Source organism: Pan troglodytes, chromosome 7 (genome assembly GCF_028858775.2).
Source record: "Pan troglodytes isolate AG18354 chromosome 7, NHGRI_mPanTro3-v2.0_pri, whole genome shotgun sequence".
In the NCBI taxonomy this organism is placed as follows: Eukaryota; Metazoa; Chordata; class Mammalia; order Primates; family Hominidae; genus Pan; species Pan troglodytes.
This window is the reverse complement of record NC_072405.2, coordinates 37,468,619-37,487,514: the sequence shown is the minus strand read 5'-3', so window position 1 is coordinate 37,487,514 and position 18,896 is coordinate 37,468,619. Positions and strand designations below refer to the sequence as shown.

Here is an 18,896-nt window from a genome sequence, read left to right as displayed (position 1 = left end):
AGTTGTCTCATTCTGAGCTTTAGTCAACACTAGGTGTTTTGCATTTTTTTTGTGTGTGTGTGACAGAGTCTCACCCTGTTGCCCAGGCTGGAGTGCAATAGCGCCATCTCGGCTCACTGCAACTTCCCTCCTGCCCCAGCCTCCCAAGTAGCTGGGATTACAGGTGCACGCTACCATGCCCAGCTAATTTTTTGTATCTTTACTAGAGACAGGGTTTCACAATGTTGGCCCGGCTGGTCCCGAATTCCTGACCTTGTGATCCACCCGCCTAGGCTTCCCAAAGTGTTGGGATTACAGGCATGAGCCACCGCGCCTGACTGAATTTTGCATTTTTTAAGCTAGATCTTTCTTCCCTACTTCCTGGACTCATACAGCATTTGGAATCTTTTTTTTTTTTTCCTTTGTTTTATTTTCCTAACCTCCTGCAAGACTTTGTTTCTGTCTGTGCAGTTTCATCTGTTAGTCATCGTTCAGGACTGTCAGGGCTCTTTGGAGCCTGATTATGTCATCCGTGTAGTCACTTTCCTGGTTTTGCATCATTCTAATTTGATAGAAATGTCTGCTTTCCTATAAGTCACTGATAAAAACACTGTATCAGATAGGGTTAAATACAGAGTCCTATGGCACAACAATAGAGACTTTTTTCAAGCGGACATTAATCACTGTTCTTCGGATGTGATATTTGAGTCTCTGTGATTTCACTTAAGTAGATGCATCGCACGTTTCTCCATCTTGTCCACAACAATGTCATAGGCTATTTGGTTAAGTGCCCTAGTAAAGTCCAGACACACTATATCTGCAGCATTCCACTGACCTACCCAGTCTTGTAACCTTATTAGAAAAGGAAATGAGGTAAGATTGATATTCATGTAGGTGTTGACTGGTAGGTTGTTATTCTGTTGATGACAACCCCTATCCCCTCTTTCCCCTACCTGTTGCCCCACAAAATGCATAAAAACAAGTGAGAGAAGCATTTACATGTTGTCTTCAAGAGCCTGTGTTGACATATAGAAAGCAGAAGTTACAAAAGTTGATTCTTCTGATTATTCTAAGATACATAAATTGAAAGTGGTTTTTTGTTTGTTTTGTTTTTTGGAGACAGAGTTGCTCTACCACCCAGACCATAGTGCAGTGGAATGATCTTGGCTCATTGCAACCTCTGCCTCTCAGGTTTAAGTAATTCTCTTGCCTCAGCCTCCCAAGTAGTTGGCATGAAAGGTGAACACCACCATGCCCAGCTAATTTTTTTTTTGGGGGGGGGATGGAGTTTTGTTCTTGTTGCCCAGGCTGGAGTGCCATGGCACAGTCTCGGCTCATTGCAACCTCTGCCTCCCGGGTTCAAGCGATTCTCCTGCCTCAGCTCCCAAGTAGCTGGGATTACAGGTACCCGCCACCACGCCTGGCTAATTTTTGTATTTTTAGTAGGGATGGGGTTTCACCATGTTGGGGAGGCTGGTCTCGAACTCCTGACCTCAGGTTGTCTGCCTGCCTTGACCTCCCAAAGTGCTGGCATTACAGGTGTGAGCCACTGCGCCTGGCCAATTTTTTATATTTTGAGTAGAGACAGGGTTTCGCTGTGTTAGCCAGGCTGGCCTCAAACTCCCGTCCTCAAGTGATTCACCTGCCTCAGCCTCCCAAAGTGCTGGGATTACAAGTGTGAGCCACCACGCCCAGCCATATTGGAAGATTATTGAGTCCTGTTTATCGGTTTTATCCAGCAAAGAGACCTTTTAGAAGATTTTTGTTGCAGGTGCTTAAAGCTCTACCCCCAAGCCATTAGAAATAAAACTGGTTCTGGATACCTGAGAATGCCCTTTCTGTTCTAGAAAATAATGCTTTAAATTCTGAAAATAGCTGTTTTGAATGATGGGCGCAGTCAACTGGTGGTAGCAATAAAGAAATTATTGTATACTACCTTACCTTTCCAAGGCATAGTAGAGTAAGGTAAGATAGAGCATCAGTTTCAGATAGATTATCTTGACATTACATTGAATATGATTTTCCTTGCTTGCTTCCAGGATCGAGATTTAGAGAGACTTCGTAGAAAATGGCTAAATGCATTAACAAAACGTCAGGAGTACTTGGATCAACAATTGCAAAAGCTTGTCAGTAAACGTGGTAGGAAAAACAAATAGAATATTTTTCTCCCCTGCAAATCAATGCATAATTAATTATTCTCCCTTTGTAGCCACATCAGTTAAGAACCAGATGAACACATCAGTAATGGGGATGGCAGGAGCAGATGAGTGTTACTCTTTGTTTATGTCATATCCTTTATCCAGCTGTCGTATCTTGGTGGAGGGCTTCCTCCCACCCCCTACAAAGAAAGAGCAAATACAGTGCACAAAGCATACATGGTTTGTCAAAGATAACATAAAGGAAGGTGGTAACTTTTCTTATCCAAAGGGCTCGAGTCCTCTGACTCTGGACCAGTCACTCCTGTGCGGTCCCTCTGTAGGCCTCCCAGGAACTGAAGATGGCCTCTCTGCAGGAGCCCATCTGACCTCTCTAGCTGTGGGTTAGTTTTTATCACTGGGGAGCACTTGTGAGCTAATAATTGAAATATAGGCAAATCCAGTCTTTACTCAGGACAAAAAGATAAATAGCAAGTGAAGTTTTGTCATTGAATCCTCATTCTCGATGTTCTAGATAAAACAGAGGATGATGCTGACCGTGAAGCGCAGCTTCTGGAGATGCGGTTGACCCTAACTGAGGAGAGGAACGCGGTGATGGTCCCCTCTGCTGGCAGTGGTATTCCAGGGGCCCCAGCAGAATGGTATGAACCCTGTGGTGCGTCTTGTGAGGTCTGAACGCTCACCAAGCCACTTGCTTTTAGCTTGAATTTTGCGTGTGCTACGGTTAATGGAAGAGTCAATAGCATGGGGGGAAATGTTGTTTAAATTAAAGGAACTGTTAAATTATTTTCATGAGTTGAATAACTATGGCCTAAAACTGTTTTATTAAATAATGTTGTTATTGGCCAAAGTCATTAAGATTTCTGAGAACTTAAATCAATATTTAATACCACTGCACTTAGCATTAAGAAAATAGTTAATATGTTAATTACTTGGGTCATTCCCTTAGAAGACTGTTCGGTCATAAGAAAATTGCATCTCCACGCGATTTTGGTTTTGGTGCTGGCTTAAACTGTACTGTCAGCAAATGTTCTGTGCTACGTTATAGAAATTAAAAATAGTAAATTTAGCCAGAGGAAGCCCTTAAGTATATCATTTTATAAGAAAGTAGGTTTAAACAAGAGAACTTCACTACAAACAGGTAGTGTCTTATAAGGCTAAGTTCAAATGTCAGGGTATGAAGCAGCAGCTACAGTGGAGGCTTTGTGGCCTCTCTGATTCTGGATTAGAGTAAAATCAGGGCCAGGGTTATTACTGCTTTGCCCTGTAACAGCCCTGAATGCCATTAAGGCTGTGTTCCTACGTGCATGCCACTGAGAAAGTAACCTGAGGCAGATGCCATTTGTTCTTCCCGTTTTAGGACCCCAGTACCTGGGATGGAGACACACATTCCTGTTATATTCCTGGACTTAAATGGTAAGTTAGGAGGTGTTTTCTGAAGGCTTACCTCTGAAAATTTAGTGCCTACATAACATGTAGATTCCAACCAAGTGCATCGTGAGGCAATTCTGTCCCCCTAAGGCTAGAGCCAGTTTGACGTGTGTCCATGTCTCCTGGTTGCAGACGGACTGATTTGTGTGTCAGTCTCATGTTTATGACAGTAATAGGCGTGCTTCACCATACTCCTCACCTCTCATCCCTGCAGCTCACGGTGCCATGTGGATGCTCTGCTCTCCCGGTGTTAGGATGGTAGCAGTGTTTTTCTGCACTAAAAATATTTTCTAATTTATTTATTTATTTATTTTTTGAGACAGAGTCTTGATCTGTCACCCAGGCTGGAGTGCAGTGGTGTGATCTCGGCTCACTGCAACCTCCACCTCCCCGGTTCAAGCGGTTCTCCTGCCTCAGCTTCCTGAGTAGCTGGGACTACAGGCTTGTGCCACCACGCCCGGCTAATTTTTTGTATTTTTAGTAGAGACGGGGTTTCACCATGTTAGCCAGGATGGTCTTGATCTCCTGACCTCGTGATCCACCTCCTTCGGCCTTCCAAAGTGCTGGGATTACAGGCTTGAGCCACTGCACCCGGCTTCTTCTTTAATTCTTGGGGAAAGACTTCTCTCTGGAAAGGACAAATAACTAGCGATACTTATGAAGCATGTTTCCTTCTTGTGGTGTTTTCTTAGCATTATCTAATAAATATCTCACTTTTTCTATGAGTTCTTGTGCCATTCATCCCTGTATTACCTGTTTAAAAAAAAAAACTGTCATTTTTCTGTTTCCCACTCACCACCATGTAAAATATTTTGGGCCTGGATACGTTTTACATATACTCTGCCGCTAGGAGTTCTGCCTGTAGGAGGGAAAATAGAAAATGGAAGAGTAGATTAAGGATCTAAAAATAAGTTAGAAGTCAGCAGTTAAATTCCTAACACATCTGCAGAACTATGTATTAACATTAACTCTCCTTAATAGATGAGTGTGGATGTCCTCCGTGGTTTTCTTCCACCTAGCTGACAGCGAGATGCAATCTCTGAGGCATTTAGGATCTCCTGCCACTTAGCTTATTTAAATGGAAGGTTTTTCTATGCATAGAGTTAGAGAATAATACCGAATAATACAGCCACTGTCTGTTTGCTTGATGGGGTGGAAGGTGTTTGTTTTTAAATGTTTGCCACAAGTCCTTATCCTGCTGTGGTGTTCTGAACTTGGCGCCTGAGGGTGATTCTGGCCTGTTCTTCTGTTAGGCTTCCTACGTAGGTGAGGTGCTTGTATTTGGGTGCAGACAGGGATATGCATAAGAAAGTGAAAGACAATAAGCTTAAGGAAGACGTGTTAGTCTGGGCATTTGAGGGGATCATCAGGACTTTGGTCAGCATGGTACATGTTCTCGGTCCCCCCATGCCCACCTCCTAGAAAAGGAACTTTGGATGTCTGCCCACGAGCTCCAGGTGAAGGGGAGTGGGGAGGGCCAGGCTCGGGCCTGAGGAACCAGGGAACCATGGTGCAGTCCTTCCATTTCCAGCCCATGCAGCCAGTGGAACCTTCTGGTGAATGTTGCTGTCAGGTGCCTGGAATCACCCTTGCTCGTTTCTGACCCTTCAGTGCACTAAATGGTATGGAATTTGTGTTATAACCCGGTCACTGACATTGATGAGATGACCTTGGGTAACCTCTTAGGTATCTTGGTTTCATTTGCCTTCCCTATAAAATAAGGCATAAGTGTAGCAGATTGGATGAGATCATTTTTTGAGGCACTTTCTTATCTTGAAGATCTGTGAACTTTTAAGTGGTCATCTTCAGTGTCATGTAAGATTTCAGAGCAAAAAGCAAATGAAATTTGAAGCAGAAGAATTGTAATAATCACATTGAAATTTAGCTGGTAGGGGTTATCCTTGAAAATGATCTCAGTATTTAATGGAACTTCTTTGCTTTTAGCTGATGATTTCAGCTCTCAGGATAATCTTGATGACCCAGAAGCTGGTGGATGGGATGCGACCTTGACTGGGGAAGAAGAAGAGGAGTTCTTTGAATTGCAGATTGTGAAGCAGCATGATGGGGAGGTAAGGAAAGCGTAACTTGGGGCGATCAGATGAAAAGTGGTTTCCTTAACCTCTCCTCGAGCTTTTTGAAACAATAAGGCAATCATGCCAGTACTTTACATTTCTCAAAATACATAAAGCAAAACCTTTCATCATGACTTCCAGAAGAATGGAGCTTGAACATCATATTACATCCATTCACCTTTTCCTTCCTTTCCTGGTAACTTGTACTGAGCTTGTGTGAGCAGTTCAGATCAGCAGCGGTCGGGAGCTTGAGGCTCTCTCTGTTCCTCAACCAGTGAGAGATGGAAGCAGGGGCTGCGGAAGTGCGTGGAGGTAAAATGGCACCAGGTTTGGGATTTACTTTGGGATTTTTTTGTTTTGTTTTTGTTTTTAGATGGAGTCTTGCTCTGTCACCCAGGCTGGAGTACAGTGGCAGGATCTTGGCTCACTGCAGCCTCTGCCTCCCGGGTTCAAGTGATTCTCCTGCCTCAGCCTCCCGAGCAGCTGGGATTATAAGTGTGCGCCACCATGCCTGGCTAATTTTTTTTTTTTTTTTTTTTTTTTTTTTTTAGTAGAGATGGGGTTTCACCATGTTGGCCAAGCTGGTCTTCAACTCCTGACCGGAAGTGATCGCCTGCCTTGGCCTCCCAAAGTGCTGGGATTACGGGGGTGAGCCACTGCACCTGGCTGGGATTTGCTTTGAAATCATTTTGTAAGGACTTTTTAATTTTTTTTTTATTGAGATGGAGTCTTGCTCTGTTGCCCAGGCTGGAGTGCAATGGTGCGATCTCAGCTCACTGCAATCTCTGCCTCCTAGGTTCAAGTGATCCTCTTGCCTCAATCTCCCAAGTAGCTGTGAGTACAGGCACATGCCTTCACACCTGGCTAATTTTTGTATTTTTAGTAGAGATGGGGTTTCACCATGTTGGTCAGGCTGGTCTCAAACTCCTGACCTCAAGTGATCTACTTGCCTTGGCTTCCCAAAGTGCTGGGATGACAGACATGAGCCACCGCGCCTGGCCAGGATTTATTAAAAAGGAAAAGAATAGGTGAAAGCAGTGTGGTGACATCTTGATTTTCATGGTTGAATCTGAGTGATGGGTATCTCACGGGAGTTTATTTTCTAATTTTGAGTATGTTTGAAAAATTATGAAATATATTCAGGAAGGAAAGCTGATATGTGATATTTGAGGACGCATTATTACTTAATAGTGTCCCTAAGAAGCGAAACTTGAGTCTTAACACTGAGGAGTCAGTCCGACACACACAGCGGCTATGCATTCTGTAGAATAGTGGGCCGGCACCCTTCCAGTTCAGCAGGGTCAAGCGTGACAAGGAAGGGCCAAGGAGCCATTGCAGATTAGAGTAGACTAGAGAAACGTGACAACTAAAGGCAGTGTGTGGTTCCGGGATGGGGAAATTGAAAAATTTGAATATGGATTTTATATTAAATAATAGTGTATTCCTGTTAAATTTCCTAGATATTACTTTCAACTTACTTGAAAGTGGTTTAGCAAAAGTAATAATGTGTGTGTGTGAGTTGTGAGAAAGAGAAGCAAAAGTGGCCAAATGGTAGCAGTTGGTGCGTCGTGATGAAAGGGGTACAAATCACTCGACTGAATTTTTGCAACTTTTCTTGACATTTGAGCATTTTTTAATACAAATTTTAAAAGTAAGCCAGCCAGGATCATCATGCTCTATACTTTTCAGGCTAAGGTGATTGTGGCCACACTGTCACACTCCATTGTCTTTTCAGGGCAGCTGTCATAGTAGAACTTTGCTGGTGACTGGCATGTGCCCTTCAGCCTGAGCCAAGGTGGTTTCCTTGAAAGAGTTTTCATGTTTCTGGAGAAGAGAGAAACCTGTTTCCTCTCTGTCTTCTCTGCAGGTGAAAGCAGAAGCCTCCTGGGACTCCGCGGTGCATGGCTGCCCTCAGCTCAGCAGGGGCACGCCCGCGGACGAGCGGTTGTTCCTGATCGTGCGCGTGACGGTCCAGCTCAGCCACCCTGCTGACATGCAACTGGTGTTACGCAAGAGAATCTGTGTCAATGTTCACGGCCGCCAGGTTAGTCTTCAGTGGAAGAAACGACTCTAACCACAGTTGCGACCTGAGGGTAGGGCCGTGCAGTGCTTGCTGTTAACCTTCTGTCCAAACAGGCTCCCGGAAGCACTGAGCTTTTCTTTTCCAGGTGACTGCTGCTGTCCTGTACCCATGCTTGCTTCAAGCCTCAGATGTGTCACTTGCTCCTGGACAGTATTCTTACACTGAATCTTTCTTAGGGCAGATTCACAAATCATGGTTATTCTTTTGGGTACCACACAACCCTGTCAAGGGCAAGGTCTGTGGTTTGGTTGTTGCCTTTTCATCTGGGCCCTGTCAAATGAGGAGTTTCCCTCTTACTCTGCTCTTTCCAGACTTTTTTTTTTAAGATAGAGTCTTGCTCTGTTGCTCAGGCTGGAGTACAGTGATGCGATCATAGCTCACTGCAGCCATCGTCTCCTGGGCTCAGGTGATCCTTCCACCTCAGCCTCCCTGGTAGCTGGGACCACAGACGTGTGCCACCACATCCGGCTAATTTTTTGTATTCCTTATGGAGACGGGGTCTCGCCATGCTGCCAGGGTGCGTTCCAGACCTTTTACCTCTTGCAGTCTTTGATTTGTATATTTGGCTTTGGGATAAAAAGGTGAATAAGAAATGAGCCCAGTGCAGTGGCGCACGCCTGCTCTCCCAGTAACTCAGGAGGCTGAGGCAGCAGGATTACTTGAGCCTAGGAGTTTGTGTCCAGTCTGGGCGATGCATCTCAAAAAACAAACAAAAAAGAAGTCTGTGTCCTTAAAGAGCCAAGTTGATTTGTGTAGGTAGATACGTAACAGGCAACTGCTCTCGGCCTGAGCTGAGCACGTGGTGCAGGTCCTCATCACTTGTGGTGAGAATGCAGGTAAGAGAAGGAAGAATTCAGCCCCAGGGAGTCGGGGTGGTGGGGGCGCTTCAGAGAGGAGGGCAGCGTTTGAACTGGGACTTAGAGAGGAGGGGCATTGGCCAGGCATAGCAGGAGGAGATGCAGTTCCGTGGACAGGAGGAAATACACATGCAGAGAGAGTAGGGAGGGCAGGGCAGGACGGGGCAGGATCGGGGACCGCGAGGAGCTCCATGTACTGGGGGTCCTGCCCGTGCCAAGGAGCATGGCTCTCACATAGTTGCGGCTGGATTATGAAGGTCCATGTGCCATATGAAGGGGTTTAGTACAAAACTTCTAGGTAAGAATTTAAGGCCAGGTGTGGTGGCTCATGCCTGTAATCCCAACACTTTGGGAGGCCGAGGCAGGTGGCTCACCTGAGGTCGGGAGTTTGAGACCAGCCTGACCAACATGGAGAAACCCTGTCTCTACTAAAACTACAAAATTAGCTGGGTGTGGTGGTGGGTGCCTGCAATCTCAGCTACTCAGGAGGCTGAGGCAAGAGAATTGCTTAAACCCGGGAGGCGGAGGTTGCGGTGAGCCAAGATTGCACCATTGCACTCCAGCCTGGGCAACAAGAGTGAAACTCTGTCTCAAAAAAAAAAAAAAAAAAATTCTTTTTGTTACTGGTTTTGCAAATATAAAGATTTGGGAGATTGCGTCTGGGGATCCTTTTAACTGTCTTATCTCCCTTTTTTGAGGCATTCTCAATACACTGACTAAAACCAGTACAGATGAAAATCTTTTCATTTAAAAGAGCACAGTCATGGTTGACAGACTCCTAGATGTAATCTCCACCCCAAAAATTAATCTTTAGTTCTAAATGTCACACTGATATCAATCTTTGAAATGAAGACTGGCGGTAATGCCGTTAAAATTGCAGCTCTTTTGCTTGGCAATCCAACATCAATAAAATCCAGGTCACGGGGTTAGCTATAGATGTATATGGTATGCTCCCATTCACTCTCTCTGTCTTCCTTTTCTCATGAGTCTGTGAGGGTTTGAAAAAGACACACTGCTCATGAGGAGCATTTTGAAGAGCGATTTTCCATTTCGGAATTAGACATCCTGGTTGCCAGGCCCTGGGACTGACCTGGCACAACCACCGGCCCTACAGGGTCCTTGACAGAAAAGGTACATTGTACAGTCGCCGCATGTCGCTTGGCTTTTGTTTCTATTGTAGGGACAATAGGTTGCCATATTTTTCTTTTTCCTGGTTGAAATGATGTGGAAGTATTTTTAAGGCATGCCATTTTCTCTCTCAATTTCAGATATTTCATTCCTAAGAATGGTCATGTGGAAGGCTCTCTTCTTTATAACAAGAATAGGACCTTCCACATGACCCTAATACACACACGTCAGCTTCACTAATTCCATACAAATGGAAAACCAAAAGGTACGATAATAGTGGCATCTACATCTCCCTTCACCACCCCTAAGGACAGTGATCTCTATACCTTGACTTGTGTAATTAGCCTTGGCTCAGCACTGCAAGGCTAAAGTTAAGGGAGAGAAGTAATGACATAAATGGTCTCTCTGCATTCTGAGATGCTATATTCTTTTAAAAATGTAAAGATCATTGAATATGAAATAAATTATCATTAGGTAGGTTTGTGAAATGATGTATGTCTAAGACCAAATAGCTTGGCTTTGCTCTTTTCTTGGGGGCTTCACATGTTTCTGCCATTCCTTTTGCATGGGGAGAAAGCTCGGTGCCCATTTCATGTGCTCTCCCCTTTACCTTTGTTCCCTGATGGTATTCTGCTCTCATCCCTGCTCTCTTCAACCTCTGCAGGGTGTTCAGTCTTAACAGCATCTTGAAATGAGTCATCTCTGCATTAATTCAACAGTTCAATTCCTAACTGTGCAAAGAGCGCAGTCAGCATAAACAATGACCGTGCACTCTTAAATCATTCCTCATAACGATCTTGCTTTGGTCAAGAATTTAATGCCTGGACTTGTCAATATTCATGGTACCAGATGTCCATCGTGCTAGGGAGAAAAAAAGCGTAAGCATCACCAGTTGTTGCTTCCATCTTAGTTAGAAGGTCATTTTATTGTGTGGAAGTCAACAAGCTTTTATTTCTGTAGCATTGAAGCACCGTTCATCCAGATGCCTACTGCCAGTTTACAGACTTGGTGGTGTATACTTTTCCTATGTTGGGTGTAAGACCTGTCATACATGGTGGGCATCTCATAAGTTGGTTTCGTACCATAGGACAACGATGAAGAAACCGTACTTGGTGATTTCACTTGCTTATGTTGGAAACCTGCTCTGTTTTCTTTTGGTTAGAATGAACCAGTATTTTCCATGCTGTCTTTTGTTAATGTAAACTCAGTTTTTCAGGTGGGAAACCATATCTTCTATTTTGTTTTTCTCTAGGGTTTTGCACAGAGTCTCCTAAAAAAGATGTCTCATCGAAGTTCTATTCCTGGCTGTGGAGTGACTTTTGAAATTGTCTCCAATATTCCAGAGGTGAAGGATATACAATTTAAATTTACTAAAAATAAACACTTAAAAAGAGCCAACTCCCTGAAAAGTGACCTACCCATGACATACATATGAAGTGAAAGTGTATGTTTAGGGAAGCTATAGATTTTTAGAGGAATTTTCTAATATCAATTCATAGTAAAATGTACTTGTGGCTTTAAAAGTTCTAGTTTTAGTATTTTGTTGAAGAACTTTCTTTTGAAAAGCAAATCAACACCTTCTTACACAGAAGATGACAGAAGAGAAACATATTGTACCCAGGAAGGGAGGCAGCGTAGCATAGAGATTCCAGTTGGATCCTGAAGTCAAACAGAAATCTTGTTTCTGTCACTTATTAGCAGAGTGAACTTGCGTAAATTACTCTGAGCCCATATTTTTTTTTCTTGTCAAATAGGGTTAGTAATATCTTTGCACAAAGTGTTTTTAAGGATCAAATGAGACAATGTGTACCAATTGTTGTGCGTGTGCTAGAGAATATGTTATTGCTACTATCGTTGTTACTATGATTATTTTATTAGTACTATTATTATTTCTCTTTCTGAACTAATTGAGATATTCAGAGGATTCAGAGAAGCAGAGCTTAAATTTATCCCTGGTACAAGCTTGATGGAAGATGTGGCTTATCTGTACTTCCTGATAGGTGATTCATGAATTAGACATGTATTCATTCACCCAGGTGCCAGCACAGCTGGGAAATGGGGCATCCCTTGCAGGGCCATGAGAAGTGAGGGTCCTAAGGGAAGGACTCTGTGAAAAGAGAAAATTCCTTCTCCCACCCTCACCCTCAAAGAGGGGATGTGGGCAAGGGGGTGGAGATTTCACTTCCTCGGGGTTGGAGAAGTCGGGGTGTGAGACATCAGAATACGCCCCTCATACCATGCCATCAACACCAGCACCAGTTCCCATTATTTCAGGGCTTAGGATTTGCCCATTGACACTGTTGAGTATTTGAACAATAGGTGAACAGTGTATATTTTAATACAGAAATCAGCTTTTTTTTTTTTTTTTTTTGAGACTGAGTCTCGCTGTGTCACCAGGTTGGAGTGCAGTGGTGTGATCTTGGCTCACTGCAACCTCCGACTCCCGGGTTCAAGTGATTCTCCTGCCTCAGCCTCCCTAGTAGCTGGGATTACAGGCACATGCCACCATGCCCAGCTAATTTTTGTATTTTAAGTAGAGACGGGATTTCACCACGTTGGCCAGGATGCTCTCAGTCTCCTAACCTCGTGATCCGCCCGTGCTGGGATTACAGGCGTGAGCCACTATGCCTGGCCGGAGATGAGCTTTTGGAAAAGAAAAATATTACATGGTACTTAGGCTTTCTTTTAGATATCTTGTGTTCCAAAATGCTTTTGCCTCTCAAGTCATGTTGGATAGTAACTAGTTCTTTCCTGGATCTTTGAAGTGTTAGACTTGCATAGTAAATATTAACCATCTAATTATTTAATTTGGAGTTTGCAGAACATTTAAAAATTAAGCCTGTTTGCAGAGTTAGTCGTTGCACGGTCTTGGGCCTGTAATAGATTGCTCTGTGTGCTTCATTCACTCTTGTTTGTAAGATTTAAAACAAGTATACATCTATGTCTAGCTAGAGACTTACTGTTTACTCTGTGTATCTAAACATTTTCTATATTTTCCAGTTGTTTCAGATCTTGTCTCTGTAAATCGCTTGAATGCAGTTGAGAAACGGTGATGGCTATAGGAAACTGCTTTCATTTCTTCCTTTTCTCTCTCCATTTCCCCTCCCTTTTCCTTCTCTCCCACTTAGTTTCTTATGCCTTTTTAAAAAAGTGCTTTTATTCTCCAGGTGATAGGGTTTTAAAAGGAAAGAAATATGGGGGGATCAGCTTGAAGATAAACATAACCTCATGTGAATTTGCTGTTAGTTGGCTAAACATCCAAGCTGGCAAACATTGTTTCCACATTATTAAATCCTGATGATAAAGGCAAAATGAAACATAAAGCTGATTGTGTAAAGACTAGACCTAAAAACAAAATAAAAAGATCCCTTAATAGGCAAGTTTCATCATGAAAAAGCCCCAAAAGTTGCTTGGGTTCTGTATCACAGAAGCCATTAGGGCATCATGGCCAAAAGAAGTGGCCCAGGCCAGAGACAATTTCTTTCTCCTTGTAAAATTAGGATAATATCTGTTCCCTCCAGACCCTGAAAGTATTCTGTGTTGGGGTGAAAAGAATACCCTAGCAGGAGACGGGAGACCTAAGTTCTAGTTTTGACTCTTGCTAATTGTGTGGTCTTCCTCTTGTCATCTAGGAAATGAGGATGATTCCTTCTTTTCATGGTTATTACAAGGCTCAGATGAATTACTGTACGAGACAAAAGTTTTTGTGAACTTAAGCCGTCTTACAAATCCTCCCACATTTTATCTGTTCTAAGACTCATTTAAATTTTTAAAAGTATCTTTGAAGTAGAATGTGTCTTATAATTGATGGTATCTTAAAATTAACAGAGTTTGTTTTCCCCTCAATCTTGTTTAAAATATTTTGTCTTACAGTTGATGGCATTTAAGATGCAGTGGCATATGGTTATACATTTTGTAGTTTTGGCATTATTATAAGAAATTTACAAGTGAATAAAGTATCTGATTTTTCCTGAGAACAGTAATTTGTTAAGAGCCCACTTTGCTTGAAATAACTAAATACATTAATAAAGCCTCTTTCTGACTGTGCACCTCCCATTTGTATGCACAGCCAGCTCACATCCCAGGATTGGGGATGGGCTACACCAGAAAGCTCAGTGTAGGAGAACTTACCTAGATAACCTCTCCTTGGTCGGCTCCAGGCCTTTGGCCACTGCCACTCGAGCAGAAGATTGAACCAATTCTAGAAGCTGCCATGTTCTGAATATGTCAGCTACCCTGGGCTGCTTGGTGGCAGGCGCTGAAACCCTATGTCCACTATCTTCTCCCTTCCGGGCCTCCTCCCTGGGAGGCAGTTTGATTCCTACGCTGTGTAGCAGTCACCCCAGCCCCTCTTCCCTTTCTCTGTCCCTCAGGAGTTCCAGGGCGGGGGTAATGTTCCTGAATTGTTTTTACGGTGGTTACATTTCTGGCTAGTCGACAAAATCCTTTCTAACCAGTCATGGGTTTTTTGTAGTGGGAATGTAGTAGAGAACAGTTTTGTTGAGAATGCGCTGTGTTTCAGCTGTGCTGTGTTTAAATTAACCAGCCTTTCAAGTGGACCTAGTCACCTAATCACCTTTTCATTATTTCCTTGGAAAAATGCTCTGGCGTTCCAAAGCTGACTTTAAAATGGAATTTTGGAATACATTCTGTGTGTCTGTGTGTGCACGCGTGTACGTGTGTGTGTGTACATCAAGAAGCTTTTATAATGTATAACTTTCCACTGCTCAGGATGCCCAGGGAGTGGAGGAACGGGAAGCATTAGCAAGAATGGCAGCCAATGTTGAAAACCCAGCTTCTGCTGACTCGGAGGCTTATATTGAAAAGTACCTCAGGAGCGTGCTGGCTGTAGAAAACCTCCTGACTTTAGATCGTCTGCGCCAGGTTAGCCAACCGCATGGATAGGGCGGGCAGCAGAGGCCCTGATGCAGGCTGAGTCTGTGTTTGACTCTGTAATTCACAGTGTTGTTGCACCTAACATTTGAAGAGTTCACTCTAATGAACTTTGAATAATCCAGAGTGATTGTAATTGGGTCATTCTGTCTTACAAAGTAACAGCCTTTATTTAATTTTAAAAATCTGTTTATGGGTACATAGTAGATGTATGTATTTATGGAGCTCATGTGCTGTTTTGATACAGGCATGCAGTACGTAATAATCACGTAACAGCATTGTTTAAATAGCTAGGAATGTCTGTATAGATGGGGGTTGCAAGTCTGCTGTACATGGTGTTGCTTTTGCAGTGTGTCTCTTACATGTCTTTTTCCTCTGTATGTTTTCTGATTCACAGGAAGTTGCGGTGAAGGAACAGTTAACAGGAAAAGGAAAGTTGAGCAGGAGGAGTATCAGTTCTCCAAATGTGAACAGAGTGAGTGTGTGGAACCAAGCTCTGTGCTGTGCCTGGGACTTCTCTCCTCTCCTCTTTTCTTGGGTAACTCTTCTCCACCCGTCAAACCCCATCTCCGAAACCCTTCCTTTGCCAGGACCGATGTCAGGGCCCCTGGTCTCCACCCAACTGGGTCTGTGCACCTCTGCCCCTGTTCCTACTAATATTATAGGGGAAGTAGCAGTTAAGTACCTTTCAGGTGTTTCTTATCTTCCGATCACCACTGCCTAGCATAGACTGAGGTGTTCAGTGAATGTTTGTGGAACTAAACCCAAACTAGCCAGGGGCCTATGGCAAGCCAATGCCATTTTCTGGGCTTAGATTATTTTTAAGTTGAGGAGGAGTCTGGACCAGGTTCACAAACCATTTGTTCACAAGACAGCCAGGGTGGTGTCCATGCGTCAGATACATGGGGTTGTTTCATAACAATGGCTTCAGTTTATTGTTGTTTTTAAAAACCTATATATAATTTATGTGCATATTGAACATGGGAATAATCCTTCACAAAGAAATAGGCTCTTGGCCCCTTGAATACTCTTTTCCTCATTTTTGATGAAGATGTGGATATGAAAAATGATACTTTCCTCCTAACTTCACACCAAGAGAAGTTACAGCACAAGCATTGTGAGAAAGGGCAGCTGACCTTGGCCTTAGTGTCTGAGAGAGAAGAGAGAGCGATAGGAGGAGTTTCACGCTGGATGCCACCAACCATCTCAGACATTTAGGAAGATCACTTTAACTCAAGGCGGATAACGTCTCATTTATTCAGAAAATGATATATTAAAATACACTGACATATGCAGAGATTCAGTGTTTGGGATCTGATAGTTTAAATAGTTTGTGAGTTTATTTACAGTTGCTACAGATACCAAGAGAAAGGAATCATAAGCTCAGGCCATGGTTAGATAACAAGTAACCTGGTATCTTTCACACAGAAGGGCTCACCCAACGCGACATCTCTTGTTCAGGTCCAGCCGGTTGTGACCTCAGTGTGAACTGAATATCCAGATCTTATAGAAATCTCTCATCTGAAAATTGTTCATAACCAATTCAATGTTTGTAATGTCCCAAAGACCACTAGTGTGCAGCCTTCGTCATGACAACCTCTCTGCTGCCACCCAACTTTGACGTTCGGTTGACTGGGTTGGCAAAGACTGGCGTTGCCTAGACCACGTTTATGCTCTGATGCATAAATAACTAACCCCCCTTTCTTTCTTCTTCAGTTGTCTGGAAGCCGACAAGATCTCATTCCATCATACAGTCTAGGCAGCAACAAGGTAGGTGTTTTAACTATTTCTATCAGTGTTTTAAGTCCCATTTCCCATTCAGCTTTCATCTTCTCAAATCTCAGGTTATTTTTGCAAGCCAGAATTTCCTCTACTCATCTGTATTATGTGAAACTTACTGGAAAGTGTTTTAGAGTTCATTTCTTTTAATTTGCCAATTAAAATAAGGTTTATTAGACTGACTACTGGGGTTGAAAAACAATTTTTCTGCTAAAGCTTGTACTTCTGTCTAAATTTCCTTCCTATTTCTGTCAGAAAAGAAACTTCAGGCTGAGCCCAGTGGCTCACGTATGTAATCCCAGCACTTTGGGAGGCCAAGGAGGGCGGATCACAAGGTCAGGAGATCGAGACCATCCTGGCTAACATGGTGAAACCCCGTCTCTACTAAAAATACAAAAAACTAGCCAGGCGAGGTGGCGGGCACCTGTAGTCCCAGCTACTCGGGAGGCTAAGGCAGGAGAATGGTGTGAACCCCAGGGGGCGGAGCCTGCAGTGAGCCAAAATCGCACCACTGCACTCCAGCCTGGGCAACAGCGAGACTCCGTCTCAAAAAAAAAAAAAAAGAAACTTCAAATTAGATTGTGTGTGTGTGTGTGTGTGTGACGGTGTTTCGCTCTTGTCACCCAGGCTGGAGTGCAATGACGCGATCTCGGCTTACTACAACCTCCGCCTCCCAGGTTCAAGCGATTCTCCTGCCTCAGCCTCCCGAATAGCTGGGATTACAGGCACATGCCACCACACCCAGCTAATTTTTATGTTTTTACTAGAGACGGGGTTTCACCGTGTTGGCCAGGCTGGTCTCAAACTCCAGACCGCAGGTAATCCACCTGCCTCAGCCTCCCAAAGTGCTGGGATTACAGGCGTGAGCCACTGCACCTGGCCCAAATCAGATTTTTGTAGAGAAGTACTGATGTATAATGATTGAAAAATGTATGAGGAATAAGAAAATTACATCTAAAAGTTAACATTATTTGTGAGAAGAAAGAAAAAACAAGGGAACGGAAATTTTATTCGCTGGAATTTATTTATGTGTAATAGAGCCTTCCCTGTTTAGCAGAGTTTTAAGCATGGAGAACTCATTCTTTTTCAAAAAGGTTATCACTCCTTGAAACTGTCTTACTTGGGCACCACACATCATAGTTTGTGCCTGTCACTTTTGAGGGGTCTGGTTAGATGTTGGTACTGCCATCTGTGTGCAGCATGCCCCATGTTGATTTGCAGCCCTTGAGGAGGTCAGTAGTGGCTGTGGTCTTATGAGATGGTCTGATGTGAGGGAGTCGTTTTCAAATCTACGAGGTAGCGTGACAGAGACAAAAGATTGGCTGCTTCATGATAATTCTTAAAGCTGAGTGGGGTTCATTGTGCTATTCCAATTGTTAATTATTCTACACCGTGCTTTTGTGTATGTTTGACATTTTCCTTATAAAAACTTAAGAACAATGAAGATTAAGTTGATGCATTAATTAGACTTTTTTTTTTTTTTTTTTGAGACAGAGTTTCGCTCTTGTTGCCCAGGCTGGAGTGCAGTGGCAGCATCTCAGCTCACTGCAACTTCTGCCTCCCAGGTTCAAGTGATTGTCCTGCCTCAGCCTCCCCAGTAGCAGGGATTGCAGGCACTCGCCACCACGCCCTGCTAACTTTTGTATTTTTAGTAGAGACGGGGTTTCACCATGTTGGCCAGCCTGGTCTCGAACTCCTGACCTCAAGTGATCTGTCCGCCTTGGCCTCCCAAAGTGCTGGGATTACAGACATAAGCCACTGCTGCTGGCTGTAGACTCTTTTTTAAGATCTAGATTATTAGTAGTTTGCCTACACTATGATACATGTATATGTTTATAGACATACAAATTGCTGTCCAGCTTATCCGTTCACTGGAGCCCTGCATGGACACGGGTTTCTGTAAGTGTGCTGAAGTTTAATGCTTGTTTGTACTCTGCCAGTGATAGGTTTGATTAGCTGTAGCTTAGCATCAGTTGTGATTACCTGAAGAGAGCAGAGTTTTTGAAAATTGATTGTATGTGACTTTTTAATGTAAGTAAAATATCTTAAGGAAAATATAAGAAAAACATGACTTCCTGTGCTTTTGTGGAAAATGTATCTAACCCAAATCTCCAATTATAAGTTCCTTGAAAGAAGTGGCCAAAATTCTTCTGTTTTTCTTCTGTTAAGAAAACTCTGGCCAGGCCTGTAATCCCAGCACTTTGGGAGGTCGAGGCAGGTGGATCACCTGAGGTCAGGAGTTCAAGACCAGCCTGCCCAACATGGTGAAACCCCGTCTCTACTAAAAATACAAAAATTAGCTGGGTGTGGTGCCAGGCGCCTGTAATCCCAGCTACTCGGAAGGCTGAGGCAGGAGAATTGCTTGAACCCGGGAGGCGGAGGTTGCAGTGAGCCAAGATCGTGCCACTGCACTCCAGCCAGGGCGACAGAGCGAGACTCTGTCTCAAAAAAAAAAAAAAAAAAAAAAAAAAAAAACAAACTCTGCCCAGTTTCCTTATTTTAAATGGACACAATAACA

General features: G+C 43.4%; 1 protein-coding gene across 7 annotated transcripts in view; it reads left to right on the top strand.

Annotated features, from left to right (window-relative positions):
• The window catches only part of KIF13B (kinesin family member 13B), a 193,805-nt gene that overhangs the window by 136,582 nt on the left and 38,327 nt on the right, over positions 1 to 18,896 (top strand). For 5 of the 7 annotated variants that reach the window (XM_063816266.1, XM_009455127.5, XM_009455126.5 and 2 more), the window contains 9 exons: positions 2,019 to 2,118; positions 2,650 to 2,776; positions 3,496 to 3,551; positions 5,511 to 5,635; positions 7,506 to 7,682; positions 10,959 to 11,051; positions 14,438 to 14,590; positions 14,997 to 15,137; positions 16,316 to 16,369. In XM_063816266.1, coding sequence (XP_063672336.1) covers positions 2,019 to 2,118; positions 2,650 to 2,776; positions 3,496 to 3,551; positions 5,511 to 5,635; positions 7,506 to 7,682; positions 10,959 to 11,051; positions 14,438 to 14,590; positions 14,997 to 15,137; positions 16,316 to 16,369 — 1,026 coding nt within the window. The remainder of the gene's footprint in view (positions 1 to 2,018; positions 2,119 to 2,649; positions 2,777 to 3,495; positions 3,552 to 5,510; positions 5,636 to 7,505; positions 7,683 to 10,958; positions 11,052 to 14,437; positions 14,591 to 14,996; positions 15,138 to 16,315; positions 16,370 to 18,896) is intronic. The other 2 variants (XR_010159235.1, XM_016959285.4) reach the window with 1 other exon arrangement.